Source organism: Kogia breviceps, chromosome 12 (assembly GCF_026419965.1).
Source record: "Kogia breviceps isolate mKogBre1 chromosome 12, mKogBre1 haplotype 1, whole genome shotgun sequence".
Classification (NCBI taxonomy): Eukaryota; Metazoa; Chordata; class Mammalia; order Artiodactyla; family Physeteridae; genus Kogia; species Kogia breviceps.
The window spans coordinates 2,898,865-2,912,867 of NC_081321.1; the positions used below are offsets into that span (position 1 = coordinate 2,898,865).

Here is a 14,003-nt window from a genome sequence, read left to right on the forward strand (position 1 = left end):
ACCTGACCTTCACACTGGGCTACGCGGAGTCTCTGGCAACCCTGCCGGAGACCAGCCAGCAGCCCGACACCTCTGCATCCCTCCTCACCCCCTCGACTCCTGGCGTGGGTCACAGGTCGCCAGTTTTCACCCATTTCTGTGTCCTACGCTGCCGGGGTACCAGATGGAAGTCAAGCAGCCTGGCTCCAAGCTGGCTCCTCCCGGGGTTACCTTGACGGCTCAGGACGACCCTGCCATCCTGGTTGGCAGTGGTGAGAGCTGCGAGGAAGCCCTCGATGTGCATCAGCGGGGAAGCGGGCCGCGGCGCCCTGTCCTCCCCCTCCTCCTCCGCGGGGGCTGCAGGAGCTGCACAGAGCAGAGGAAGGAGGAGGCTCTGGGAGCCCGGACCCTCCGGAACACCTGGTGCCAGGAAGGCCAGCTCCTACCCAGGCTCCCCCTCTGACTCACCCGCAGTCATCCCCGGCTGCAGGCTCTGCAGGAAGTGCTGGAACCCGGACAGTTTGGGCCTCTCCCTGGAGGGCGCCAGGACCGCCCCGTACCTCTCTGTGAAGCCGAGGAGCTGGGACAGGGATGAGGGCAGTGGTTGAGAGGGAGCCAGGCGGGCCCCTCCCCGCCCCCGGCGAGCTGCCGCACGGCGAGCACGGAGACGGGGCTCAGAGGTTCGGCAGGGCGGGAGGAGAGAGGCACAGAGGACAGCGACGGGGGCCACCGCGCAGAGGGACACGTACCTTTCTGCTAACCATGCTCTTCTCACAGTAGCGCTGCACCTGCGAAAGCAAACCCGGCCAGAGGCGCCGGGAAAACAAATCCAGCTGGAGAAAGCCACCTTCCAACCGACAGGAGCAGGCCCACGCCGCCCCCCAGGCGCCCGAAGCGCCGCTCGTGGTCGCATCAGCCCCCTGCCTGAGGCCTCCCCTCCGCCACTGTCCCCCCCCCACCGCTGCGGGTACACACGTGCGCGCACAGTGCCCTGCCACGGGAGGGACTCGGAGGCACGGCGCAGCCTCCCCTCTCTAAAGGTGCTTGCTGATGGCCACGTCCCCTCTGCTCTCCTGCAGGCCTTGAGGATTAAGAGGTAGTTTTTAAAAAATCCTATGAGCAAAAGCACAACACAAAAGGGAGAGCTGGGCCGGGCCAGGGGCATGTGGAGGAGCTCGGCTGTGAGCACAACGTGCAAGATGAGGGGTGGGGGCCCCTAAAGATCTCTGCAGAGGGGCCACCTTCCATCAAGATTCACTGGGCATGAGAAAACCATAATTCCGAGTCCTGTACCACGGTGTTCACTGCAGCACCATCTACTATAGCCAGGACGTGGAAGCAACCTCAGTGTCCATCGACAGATGAATGGATAAAGAAGATGCAGCACACATATACAACGGAATATTACTCAGCCGTAAAAAGAAACAAAATTGAGTCATTTGTAGTGAGGTGGATGGACCTAGAGACTGTCATACAGAGTGAAGTAAGTCAGAAAGAGAAAAACAAATACCACAGGCTAACACATACGTATGGAATTTTAAAAAACGGTACTGGGACTTCCCTGGTGGCACAGTGGTTAAGAATCCACCTGCCAATGCAGGGCACATGGGTGCGAGCCCTGGTCCAGGAAGATCCCACGTGCTGTGGAGCAACTGAGCCCGTGCGCCACAACTACTGAGCCTGTGCCCTAGAGCCCATGAGCCACAACTACTGAAGCCCACGTGCCTAGAGCCCATGCTCTGCAAGAAGAGAAGCCACCGCAACGAGGAGCCCGTGCACCACAACGAAGAGTAGCCCTTGCTCGCCGCAACTAGAGAAAGTGTGTGCAGCAACAAAGACCCAACGCAGCCAGAAAATAAGTAAATAAATAAATTTAAATAAATAACGGTACTGATGAACCTAGGGTCTGGGCAGGAATAAAGACACACGCAGACGTAGAGAACACACTTGAGGACATGGGGAGGGGTAGGGGAAGCTGGGACGAAGTGAGAGACTGGCAGGGACATATACACACTACCAAATGTAAAACAGGTAGCTAGTGGGAAGCAGCCGCATAGCACAGGGAGATCAGCTCGGTGCTTTGTGACCACCTAGAGGGGTGGGATACAGAGAAGATAGGGGGATATGTGTTACGTAGAGCTGATTCACTTTGTTATACGGGAGAAACTAACACACCACTGTAAAGCAATGATACTCCAATAAAGATGTTTTAAAAAAGAGATTAACTGGGGAACACGCTGGTGGTCCAGTGGTTAGGGCTCCGAGCTTCCACTGTCGAGCGTGCAGGTTTGATTCCTGGTCGGGGAACTGAAGACCCTGCAAGCTGCATGGTGTGGCCAAAGAGAAAAGAAAAAAGTCACCCAACTATGGCCTGTAAAAGAGACAGGAGGCAGAGAACAGGCCCAGAGACCAAAAAGGAGCAAGGAGGGAAACCGCCTGCTCTGGGGCAGCGGCTGTGGGATGAGAGCACGGGGTCAGGGCCTGGCAGCGTGTGGATGCGAGGCGAGGGGGAAAGGAATCCAAGGCCATGCGGCCTGCCACCCGCCTGGCGGGGGATGGTGGCAACCAGGCCAGGGGGCAGCTGGTGTGAAGGGGCAGGGGCGGCGGGGCCTCAAGCCCACGCAGCCGGGCCACCCCGGGCCCCACCGAGCTCCACCAGCGCCCTCGTGTGCGCGAGCACACTGTCCTCCTGAGCTGGGGAGCCCGAATGACATGGTGCCCCTCCCTCGGAGTCACGGGACCCACGCGCTGCCCGGGACACAGTGCTCCACGTCGTTGGCACACCAGACTCACTGAGGTGGCCTGTCAAGCGACAGAGCCCGTGCCCCATCTGGAGGGAGCAAAGGTTGAGGCTGGGCCCAGCCCAGGCCGAGCACCCCAGCCGCGCTCTCGGGCACCCCAGCCCACCGGCTGGATCGCAAAGTCATTCGTGCGCTGCCCAGAGCCCGGCGAGACCGTGCCCGAAGACAGATGGAGGGGAGGCACCTGAGAGCGTCTGCTTATTACACGGAGAGGAAGGCATGGCTCTCTGTGACCCTCCACCCCACGCTGCAGACTCCGCCCTCCTCCGACATGAGCTGTGCGTAAGGTTACGTACAGTGATTCTATATACCCTCGGGCCTCTAGGCTGCTCGAGGACAAGGAATTTACTTTCTGTTCCTTCCACTGTCTTAACACTGTTCCGCCCATGGGGCGTGGGCAGAAAAGGAACCTGGATGTGCCGACACAAAGGTGAAAACCTACCTTGAACAGGTTGATGTTGTCGATCTGGCTCTGAAAGAGGAAGTCGCTGATGGTCTTCAGCTCCGTCCCTAAAGGGCGAACAAGTGAAAGGCCCTGAAGTCCTTGCTCTGAGGACCACGGCCTCCGGGCCCCAGAGGGCAGCTCAGAAACGGCTCCGACCTGCTCTTACCTGCCTGAGAGAGGCTCTGGGTGTTGGGGTTTTGCTTAATGTTCCCTAAAAAAGAGAATCAAACAGGTCAGGACGAGGCCCTCATCTTCTCCGTCTGCTCTGTAGTTATCGAGTAAGAACGTTCTATCTGAAGGGGTCTTCTGCCATTTACAGCACCCAAAGGACCCACGGAGGGGCCAGGAGGCCTCAAGGTCTGACCCACGTGCTGCACTCGCAGCCCGAGCCTGGCGATGTCATCCTTTCCCACATCCTCCGAGGAGGCGGGGATAGGGACACCCCACTGCACACGGGCGCCAGCAGGAGACGCCCAGGCTGCATGGCAAAGACCAAGTGGAAAGCATCAACGTGAGACAGATCCCCCCAGAAAAGCCCTGCTGCCTTGCTGCCCTTCGGCTTCTATAAAAGCTTTCATAGGAACTCCCAAAGGGAAGTCGTGTGGCTCAGAATAACACAAAGAAGTGTCGGCCCCAGAGCCAGAAGACTCCAGTCCCTCTCACCCGGCTCACAAACCACAGGCTGGTCACCTCTGCTCCGGGCTTCAGTTTACTGGCCTGAGGGTTACCGTGCCTGCGCCGCTTTCCTCACAGGGGCACCCGCGTCCTGAGTCCCATCACTGTGATGTAAAGTGTCATACACATTTATATCACAATATATTATTATGACTGCCACCTGTGGAGTCGGGCCTGGCAAAATAAAAAGGACTCAGAACAGGGGCAAATCAACCAGGGCATTCTGCCTATGTTTTCCTCTAAGAGTCTGATAGTGTCTGGCCTTACATTTAGGTCTTTAACCCATTTTGAGTTTATTTTTGTGTATGGTGTTAGGGAGTGTTCTAATTTCATTCTTTTACATGTAGCTGTCCAGTTTTCCCAGCACCACTTATTGAAGAGGCTGTCTTTTCTCCACTGTACATTTTTGCCTCCTCTGTCAAAGAGAAGGTGACCATATGTGTGTGGGTTTATCTCTGGGCTTTCTATCCTGTTCCATTGATCTATATTTCTGTTTTTGTGCCAGTACCATACTGTCTTGATTACTGTAGCTTTGTAGTATAGCCTGAAGTCAGGGAGCCTGATTCCTCCAGCTCCATTTTTCGTTCTCAAGATTGCTTTGGCTATTCGGGGTCTTTTGTGTTTCCATACAAATTGTGAAATTTTTTGTTCTAGTTCTGTAAAAAAATGCCAGTGGTAGTCTGATAGGGATTGCATTGAATCTGTAGATTGCTTTGGGTAGTAGAGTCATTTAGGCAGAGCACTCTATGACATAAATCACAGCAAGATCCTTTTTTGACCCACCTCTTAGAGAAATGGAAATAAAAACAATAATAAACACAAATGGGACCTAATGAAACTTAAAAGCTTTTGCACAGCAAAGGATACCATAAACAAGACCAAAAGACAGCCCCCTCAGAATGGGAGAAAATAGTTGCAAATGAAACAACTGACAAAGGATTAACTTCAAAATTTATAAGCAACTCATGCAGCTCAACAAAAAAACGAACAACCCAATCCAAAAATGGGCAGAAGACCTAAATAGACATTTCTCCGAAGAAGATATACAGATGGCCAACAAACACATGAAAGGATGCTCAACATCACTAATCATTAGAGAAATGCAAATCAAAACTACAATGAGATATAATCTCATACCGGTCAGAATGGCCATCATCAAAAATCTAGAAACAATAAATGCTGGAGAGGGTGTGGAGGAAAGGGAACACTCTTGCACTGTTGGTGGGAATGTAAATTGGTACAGCCACTATGGAGAACAGGATGGGGGTTCCTTAAAAAACTACAAATAGAACTACCATACGACCCCACAATCCCACTACTGGGCATATACCTAGAGAAAACCATAATTCAAAAAGAGTCATGTACCAAAATGTTCATTGCAGCTCTATTTACAATAGCCAGAAGATGGAAGCAACCTAAGTGTCCATCAACAGATAAATGGGTAAAAAAGATGTGGTGCATATGTACAATGGAATATTACTCAGCCATAAAAAGAAATGAAACGGAGTTATTTGTAGTGAGGTGGATGGACCTGGAGTCTGTCATACAGAGTGAAGTAAGTCAGAAGGAGAAAAACAAATCCCGTATGCTAACACATATATATCAAATCTAAGAAAAAGAAAATGTCATGAAGACCCTAGGGGTAGGACGGTAATAAAGACACAGACCTACTAGAGCATGGACTTGAGGACACGGGGAGGGGGAAGGGTAAGCTGTGACGAAGTGAGAGAGTGGCATGGACATATATACACTACCAAACGTAGGGCGGATAGCTAGTGGGAAGCGGCTGCATGGCACAGGGAGATCAGCTAGGTGGTTTGTGACCACCTGGAGGGGTGGGGTAGGGAGGGCGGGGGAGAGGGAGATGCAAGAGGACGGGGATATGGGAACAGATGTATATGTATAGCTGATTCACTTTGTTATAAAGCAGAAGCTAACACACCATTGTCAAGCAATTATACTCCAATAAAGATGTTAAAAAAAAAAAAATCAACCAGGGCTCTAAACAAAGATCTAAGGCCGGACGAATAAGAATTTTCTAAATCAATGGCCAAGGCAATTGCTGTGAGACAGAAACCCCAGGGGTCCTGACTAGCATCGGGAACGGAGGCCCGCAGGCTCAGCAGCTGGCTGCAGGGCGGGGCTGCTCCTTACCGCCCAGCACAGTCACAAACTTCTCCAGCACATACAGTATCTGCTTGATGTACATCAGGTTCTTGGCCTTCAAGCGCTTCCTGGGGAGAAGAAACCAGTGGACGTCAGCGGGGGGACCCCGACTTCCCCTTCAGGTGCCTGAGCCGAGGCCCTCCTGTCTGCCGTCTTCCCAACTGGGTCACGAGCTACACACACTCTCCCAGGAGGGCGGCTCACTGTGGCCCAGGGCCCGCATGGCCTCCTGGGGTGCACGCCTAACGGACAGGAGGTGAAGGCACGCTGGCCCCGGCCAGGTGCTACCCCGGCGCCTCCCCTCGCAGGCTGGCTTTGGGGTGCCGAGGCTGAGCGGGGCCGTCTCACCCGTATCGTTCCGTGTACTGGAGCAGCTGGGAGTGGGCCTGGCAGAGCTGGGGTAGAACAGAGAGAGCGATGTGATGGCAGAGCAGGCCCTAGACCAGCAGCCTGGGGCCGTGCCAGCGATGCCCTCGACGATGCCTGGAAAACGCCAGCCCAGGACACTTGCGGGGCAATCGAGGTGAAGGGGGGCTGGGGCGGTGGCATCCACCGAGGGTCGGGGGCAGGGGAAGACGGTGACTCGCAGGTAAGGAACGTCCCTGCTAGTGCTTCCTGGGGTGGGAGAGACACGCCGTCTGCTGAGAGCCGGTGCAAGGCAACCGTCGCAGCTCGGTCCAGGCCAGCCGGCACTGGGCAGTCCAGGGGGTGGGTGTCACGTGGGCTTGAGGGTCAGAAACCAGTGGTCAAATCCCAGGCTGACCTCAGGGGCAGCGCTTAGCCCTCTCTCTCAGCCTCCAAGTCTCTAGGTAAAACAGGCACCAGCCCGATGCGGGGTCAGCGTGAAGATCAGAGGCCCCCCACGTGGTGCAGGGCAATAAACAGAGGCTTTCAGAAACCTTGCGCACCCCTCAAAGCAGTATCAACAGTAACATCCAGCTGCACAAGGACCCCTGCTTCTCATCCCACCATCCGGGCCAGAGACCTAGTTAGCAGCACCCTGGCCTGGAGGACTCGGGTCGACACCGGCTGCGGAGAAGCAAACAAAGCGCCCGCCGCCTGGGCCGGGTCGCGTCCTAAGTCACGCCGGGGAGCCCCGGCCTCGGCTCAGCGCGCCCGCCGCCCCGCCCCCTCCGCCGCCCCGCCGCGGCAGGCCGGGCCCGGGAGGGCAGAGGCCGACCCACCTGGGCACCGCTGACCTCCACGCTGTGGATGCCCGTGATGGTGTCGATCAGGTTGTGCGCCTCGTCGATGACCACCACCTGGCCCTGCAGCCGGATCCCCGCCGCCCGCCGGGCGGCCGCGTGCAGCAGCATCTGGTAGGGCAGCACCACCAGCTGGCGGGGAGAGGCGGCCTGACGTCGGGGCGGGACCCCTCCCGCGGTGGGCGGGCCCCGCGTGCACGGTTCCACTTCCGGGCCTGCCCGGAACACGCGCAGGGAGGCCCTCCGGAGAGAAAGCCAGAGCAGCGCACTGTGCTTTGAGCTCTAGAACCTTCCCCGGAAAGTCTTATGTGGAACGGCAGCTACGGAACAGATAAAACCGGAGCCGACTGCACTTCCGAGTGGACCGAGGGCGGGAGGGCGGAGGGGCCGGGAGCCCCTGCTGCGGAGCCCCTTCTGTGCCCCCAAGGCAGCCCCGAAAGCACCAAGGTCCCTCAACACGCTATGACAGCACTGGGGCCCAGAACACAGCACTGGGGCCCAGAACGCAGCCCTGGGTTCTGGCCCTGGAGCCGCCACTTCCCAGCTATGTGACTCTGGGACAGTCAACCTTCCTGAGCCTCGGTTTCCTCGTCTGCAAAACGGGCTTGATAAAGTCTATCTCAAATGAGGGTTGGGGGGGGGGGTGCGGGGTAACAAAAATAAAAGCACTCTGTCAATTTCTTAGGTGCCGCGTCGTTATGACGATCTTCCAGCTAAAAGGACGCCGATAAAGTGAAAATCCAAAGAACCGGGACCTTAAGGCCCAGGTCTTAACGCCGGTTCCATTACTCATGTGCTGTGGGAAAACAGATCAGTCACTGAACCCTTCTGGGCCCCGGGGGTTCCTCACGTGTGAAATATGAGTAATACGTGCGCCTCAGCTGTTGCAGCGGGGCTACTACAAACACAAACGGCGTGAAAGGCGCCTTAAAAAGTCAAGATCACGAGAGTTTCAGGATATCTCACTATACCGGCACCCGAGTGTGTCCAGACCCCAGGAGGGCCGAGGCCGCCGCGAGGCTAGGAGGGCTCCCCAGCTTCTCGGTGACCCTCCACACGCGGTTCCGGGCTGCACGCTGACGAGCGTCTAACTGACAGGTAATGTTATTAGTAACGCAGCTCCCTGCGTCTTTAAAAATCGATGCAAGTCTTCCCTTGATTATATGAAATTCTCTATAAACAATACACTATTTCCAAAAGTCGTTCAAATTAAGGGAGTAGAAAGAAAACAGTTAAATCATACCAAATAACAATGATACCATTTTTGACTCCATACAGCAAGTCCAGGGAAGGGCCTCCACCTGTGCTGCAGGCAGGTGTGCCAGGCGGGACGGCCACACACCCAAAGGGCACCTGGAAAGAGCTTTACGTCCCGTAGCTCCCCACGGCGCTCTAGTTTCTGCCCTGGCGCTAGTGCGCCATCCCCGAGGACGCCAACTGTCCCTGCAGCCCAGAGCCACCTAGGGACCTGGGGCCTCCTCCAACCCTATGCACCAGGAGAGAGTGGGTGGCGTGTCCTCAGCGGGCGGCGTGTCGGGCAGACAACCACGGCCAGTGACACCCTCCTGAACCGAAAGAGGAGCGAGAACTGCCGCCTGGGCCCCGCTCAGAGCCGAGAGCTACCGCCCAACCCCCGGGGGTCCTCACCTGGGCTGCTGGAATGGCGAACCGGCTCCCGTAATAGGGACAGGCCCGGGCCCCCCTCCCCAGGGCCACCAGCTGCTCGATGTCCTTCACCTCCGCCAGGACCTCGTCCCGGAGGAGCTGCAGCTGCTCATGGTTATAGAAGGGGCAGGTGGCCCGCGGCTCCAGCCTCCTCCTCCGCCCGGGCTTCTCCTCCTCGACGATGCTCTTCTTCTCTGAGCGGGGCAGGCACAGGGGCAAAGGCAGAAAGAACCTCAGCTGAGGCTCTGATGCCGGGGCCAGAAGGGGGTCTGTACCCCGGGGCGGGGCCTCTAAACCCTTCCGGAACTGCTGCTTACGGACTCTTCGAAACATCTTGTCATTTTACCTTGTCTTCTCTAGAAGAGGCCTATGATATCACCTCATAGCCAGGGTACTGGACTAGATCAGGACTAAAAAGCAAAAAGACCTTTTTCCCCACGTGAGGCTCTTTAGGAAGGAAGCCAGGTCTGCTCTGCCCTCGTTCCCACCGTTTCCCCTGTCCCGGGACTGCTTCCGCTTCTCCCAGGGCTGCATGTGGTCCCAGAGGCCCTTCCTACAGCCTCAGGGCGCTGGCGGCTACCGTGTTTGCTTCTCTGCAGTTCCACACAGCGGTCATTGATGAGCTGCACAGAACCCAGCTTTCTCACATCTTCATTGACACAAAGATTCTACAAGACAGAGGAGAAGGTAAAGGACACGGGGCCGGCTAAGCGACACACAGCAAGCCACCGGGCCTGCCCGCCTTCCAGGAGCAGGTCCTTCCTTCCGAGGACCAGCAAGCCACAGGGGCCGGTCCCGTCCTGCTCGCCCGCCCGGCCCCTACCTGCACCCACCTGCCGAGAGCCCAGGGCGACGAGCCGAGTGTCCTTGCCGAAGGGGCTCTTCTGCACCTCGTGCACAAACTGGGCCAGCTGCGAGTGTGTCCGACTGCAGTAGTAAATCTGCTCGGGGGAGCGGGGTTCGGGGGAGACTGTCACCCCAAAACGTTCTCGGCACAGCGAGGAGGGCTGGGCCCCGAGCAGCCGAGGGACTGGAGAGGGCGGCCGGGACACAGACCTGAGGAAGGCGACCGCCCCCGGGCAGACCTCTGCGAGCCCTCAGGCCAGGGCGTCCCCCTCCCCTCCCCTCGGTCACGCTGGGCCCCTGCTCCTGCCCCTCGGGGAGGCTCGGTCATCTCGGGAAAGGGAGTTTCCCCTCAGTGGCGGCTCTGGACACAGGGAGGACTCGGAGAGTCCGGGGCGTAGGGGGGAGTGGGGCGGGCGGGTCCCCATGCACCTCCCGGGGCTCGGGGGGTGAAGCAGGAGGCTGAGCTCACCTCTCTCTGTGTGCCCCTCCAAGATTTACAAGAGCCAGGGGAGGCAGAGAGGAAAATGGGGGTGGGGGGAGTATCTAATTTCAACAGAGAAAGCCCGAAGTCCCACACACGCACGAAGCCTGAGCAGCGTCAGACCCACACACAGCTCCCAGCGCCCCCGGCAAACGCAAACTCAGCCCGGCGGGACAGGGGACGGGCCACTGGGAGCCGGGGCAGAGCACCCGTCCCCCACTTCCTGCCAGCCCCAGTGGAGAGGCTGCCCCTCGACGCCCTGGGGCGCAGGCGTCTCCCGGGGACCCAATGCCCCCTGCCGAGTGAGCGCCTGGAGACTCGGGGGCTCCCACCTCCTCCCTGGACCCGGGTCGGTGACAGGAGACCCAGGACCTGGCGTCTCACCTTAGTTACGTGTTCTTCCTCCAGGTCATCCTCATCCGCGTCGACTCTGAGAGAGGAAAGAACACACAGCATGGAGAGTCTTCTCGAACTTTTGTGTTTTGTTTTCACCTAGAAATTCAATTTTTTTTTTAATGGCAGAAATGCGCATCGTCTAGGGCTCTCAGAGAGGAGTTATCAACGGGGTAGGCCTCCTGGTCAGCAGAGGATTGTTCAAGGCAGCTCTGTGTGAAAGGCCGGGATTTAAATCACACGCCACGTGGGGACAAAGTCGCAGGACCCCGTGAGGGGCTGGGGGTAGGAGGCAGTGAAGAACATCTTGTGCTCAGAACCAGGTGGGTGCGTCCTCAGAGGCCGGCGTCTCTCGAACCCAGGGTGTCGGGAGCCACAGAAGCTAAGCTGCAGGACTGGCGGCCCTGGCCCGGACCCTAGAGAGTACTCTTTCCTTGAACATTCACAAACTCCACTGAAGTTCTTTACCTCGTCCCCTGGGGAGGAGCAGACGAGCAGGAAAGGCCACACGGCACTGGCTGCTCCTGTCCCCCCGCCAGAGAGAGATGGGGACCCGTAGAGCAGTTGGCATCTCAGCCCTGGGCGGGATCACAAGTGTTAGTTCTAATTCAGGCCCAGGAACCGGTGCCTCAGGGAAGGCCTCTGAGCACCAACGCGGAAAAGCCCAGGACCAGATGGTTTCACCGGTGAATTCTACCAAATAATTAAAGAAATAATGCCAATCCTTCTCAAACGCTTCCAGAAAACTGAAGACGAGGGAATACTCCCAAACTCATTTCACGAGGCCGGCGTTACTCTGATACCAAAGTCGATAAAGGTACCAGAGGAAAAGAAAACTACAGGCCAGTATCCCTGCTGAATTCTCAACCAAAGCACACCAAATTCAACAGCACGTTAAAAAGATCATATGTCACGATCAAGTAGGAACTATCCCTGGGACGCAAGGATGTTTCAACATAAGCAAATCAATAAATGTGATACATCACATTAACGAAATGAAAGACAGAAAATCATATGATCATCTCTCTCAACAGATGCAGAAAAAGCATCTGACAAAATTCAACATCCTCTCATGATAAACATTCTTAACAAATTGAAGAGAAGGGACATACCTTAAAACAATGAGGCCGTATGTGACAAGCCCACAGCTAACATCACACTCAGTGGTAAAAGGCTGAGTGCTTTTCCTCTAAGATCAGGAACAAGGGTGCCCATTCTTACCACATCCTCTACATAGTACTTAAGTCCTAGCCAGAGCAATCAGGCAAGAAAGAGAAATAAAATGCATCCAACTTGGAAAGGAAGAAGTAAAATTGTCTGTTTGAAGATAACATGATTTTATATGTAGAAAACCCTAAAGATTTGACCAAAAAACTGTTAGAACTAATAAACAAATTCAGTAAAGTTGCAGGATTCAAAGTCAACATACAAAAGTCAGTTGCATTTCTATAGACTAACAACAAACTGTGTGAAAAAGAAATAAAGACAATCTCATTTACAATGGCATTAAAAACAATAAAATACTTAAGAATAACTTTATCCAAGGAGTTGAAGTCTGTATGCTGAAAACTACAAGATTTTAATAAAAGAAATTGATGAAGACACAAATGGAAAGATATCCCGTTTATGCATCAGAAGAATCAATGCTACTAAAATGCCCACACTACCTAAAGCCATCTATAGATTCAACTCAACCCCTACCAAGATTCCAATGGCATTTTTTTACAGAAATAGAGAAAACAACCCTAAAAATCATACAGAATCAGGAGAGATAGCCAAAGCAATCTTGAGAAAGAAGATTAAAGCTGGAGGTATCAACACTTCCTGATATCAAACTATATTATAAAACTATAGTAATCAAAACATCACAGTACTGGCATAAAAGCAGACACATAGACCAACAGGACAGAATTGAGGGCCCAGAAATAAACCCCTGTCTATACAGTCAACTAATTTGAAAAGGGGGCCACCAAGAATACCCAATGGAGAAAAGACAGTCTCTTCAACAAATGGTGCTGGGAAAACTGGATATTCATGTGAAAAAGAATGAAAACAGACACCTATCTTACACCACTCACAAATTAACTCAAAATTGATTAAAGACTTAAATGTAAGAAACCTGAAACCATAAAACTTCTGGAAGAAAACATAGGAAAAAAGCTCCTTGACACTGGTGGTGTTGGCAATGATTTTTTGAATACGACACCAAAAGTACAAGCAACAAGGCAAAAACAAACAAGTGGGACTACTCCAAACTAAAAAGTTTCTGAACAAAAGAAACCATTAACAAAATGAAAAGGTGACCTATGGAATGGGAGAAAATATTTGAAAACCATATAGCTGATAAGGAGTTAATATCCAAAATATATAAGGAACTCATACAACACAATAGCAAAAAAACAAAAAAACCCCACCAAAACCCACACATAATCCAATTTAAAAATGGGCAGGGGAACTGAATAGGCATTTTTCCAAAGAAACATACAAATAGCAAACGGGTACATGAAAAGCTGCTCAACATCACTAATCATCAGGGAAATGCAAATCAAAACCACAATGAGATACCACCTCACACTTGTTAGAATGGCTATAATCAGAAAGACGAGATAAATGCTAGTGAGGAGGTAGAGAAAAGGGAAACCTTAGTGCACTGTTGGTGGGAAGGTAAATTGGTACAGTCACTATGGAAAACAGTATGGAGGCGCCTCAAAACATAAAAGTACCATATGATCCAGCAATCCCACTGCTGGGTGGGATTCCATTTATACAATGGAAATGAAGTCACTATCCCAAAGAGATATCTGAATCCTCACATTCACTGCAATGTTATTTACAAAACCAAGACATGGAAGCAACCTAAGTGTCCCTTGACAGATGAGTGGGTAAAGAAAATATGGTGTGTTTTACACACACACACACACACACACACACACACACACACACCAGAATATTATTCAGCCACAAAAAAAAGAAGGAAATCCTACCACTTGCAGTAATATGGATGCACCTTGAGGGCATGCTAAGTGAACTGTGTCAGAGAAAGATAAATACTGTACAATCTCCTGTATGGAATCTAAAAAAACCAAATTCATAGAAACAAAGACTGGTGATTTGCTAGGGACTCGGGGGGGGAGGGTGGAGAAATGGGTGAAGGTGGTCAGAGGGTACAGACTTCATTATAAGATGTACAAACCCTGGGCGTGTGACGCACAGCATGGTGACCGTGGTTAATAACACTGCATCGTAAACCTGAAAAAGCCGCTATGAGAGCAGATCCCAAACGTTCTCACCACACAAGGGAATGTTAAGTATGTGAGGTGACGGACGTGTTAAAGCTTACTGGGGGT

At 53.7% G+C, this 14,003-nt stretch overlaps 1 protein-coding gene across 8 annotated transcripts in view; it reads right to left on the reverse strand.

Annotated features, from left to right (window-relative positions):
• The window catches only part of DDX11 (DEAD/H-box helicase 11), a 34,945-nt gene that overhangs the window by 7,954 nt on the left and 12,988 nt on the right, over positions 1-14,003 (reverse strand). For all 8 annotated transcript variants that reach the window (XM_067008417.1, XM_067008422.1, XM_067008420.1 and 5 more), the window contains 12 exons: positions 10,648-10,693; positions 9,770-9,877; positions 9,517-9,604; positions 8,919-9,130; positions 7,251-7,403; positions 6,415-6,461; positions 6,055-6,134; positions 3,392-3,436; positions 3,223-3,290; positions 729-767; positions 448-559; positions 211-345 (listed from right to left, as the gene is read on the reverse strand). In XM_067008417.1, the coding sequence (XP_066864518.1) occupies positions 211-345; positions 448-559; positions 729-767; positions 3,223-3,290; positions 3,392-3,436; positions 6,055-6,134; positions 6,415-6,461; positions 7,251-7,403; positions 8,919-9,130; positions 9,517-9,604; positions 9,770-9,877; positions 10,648-10,693 (1,133 nt within the window). The remainder of the gene's footprint in view (positions 1-210; positions 346-447; positions 560-728; positions 768-3,222; positions 3,291-3,391; positions 3,437-6,054; positions 6,135-6,414; positions 6,462-7,250; positions 7,404-8,918; positions 9,131-9,516; positions 9,605-9,769; positions 9,878-10,647; positions 10,694-14,003) is intronic.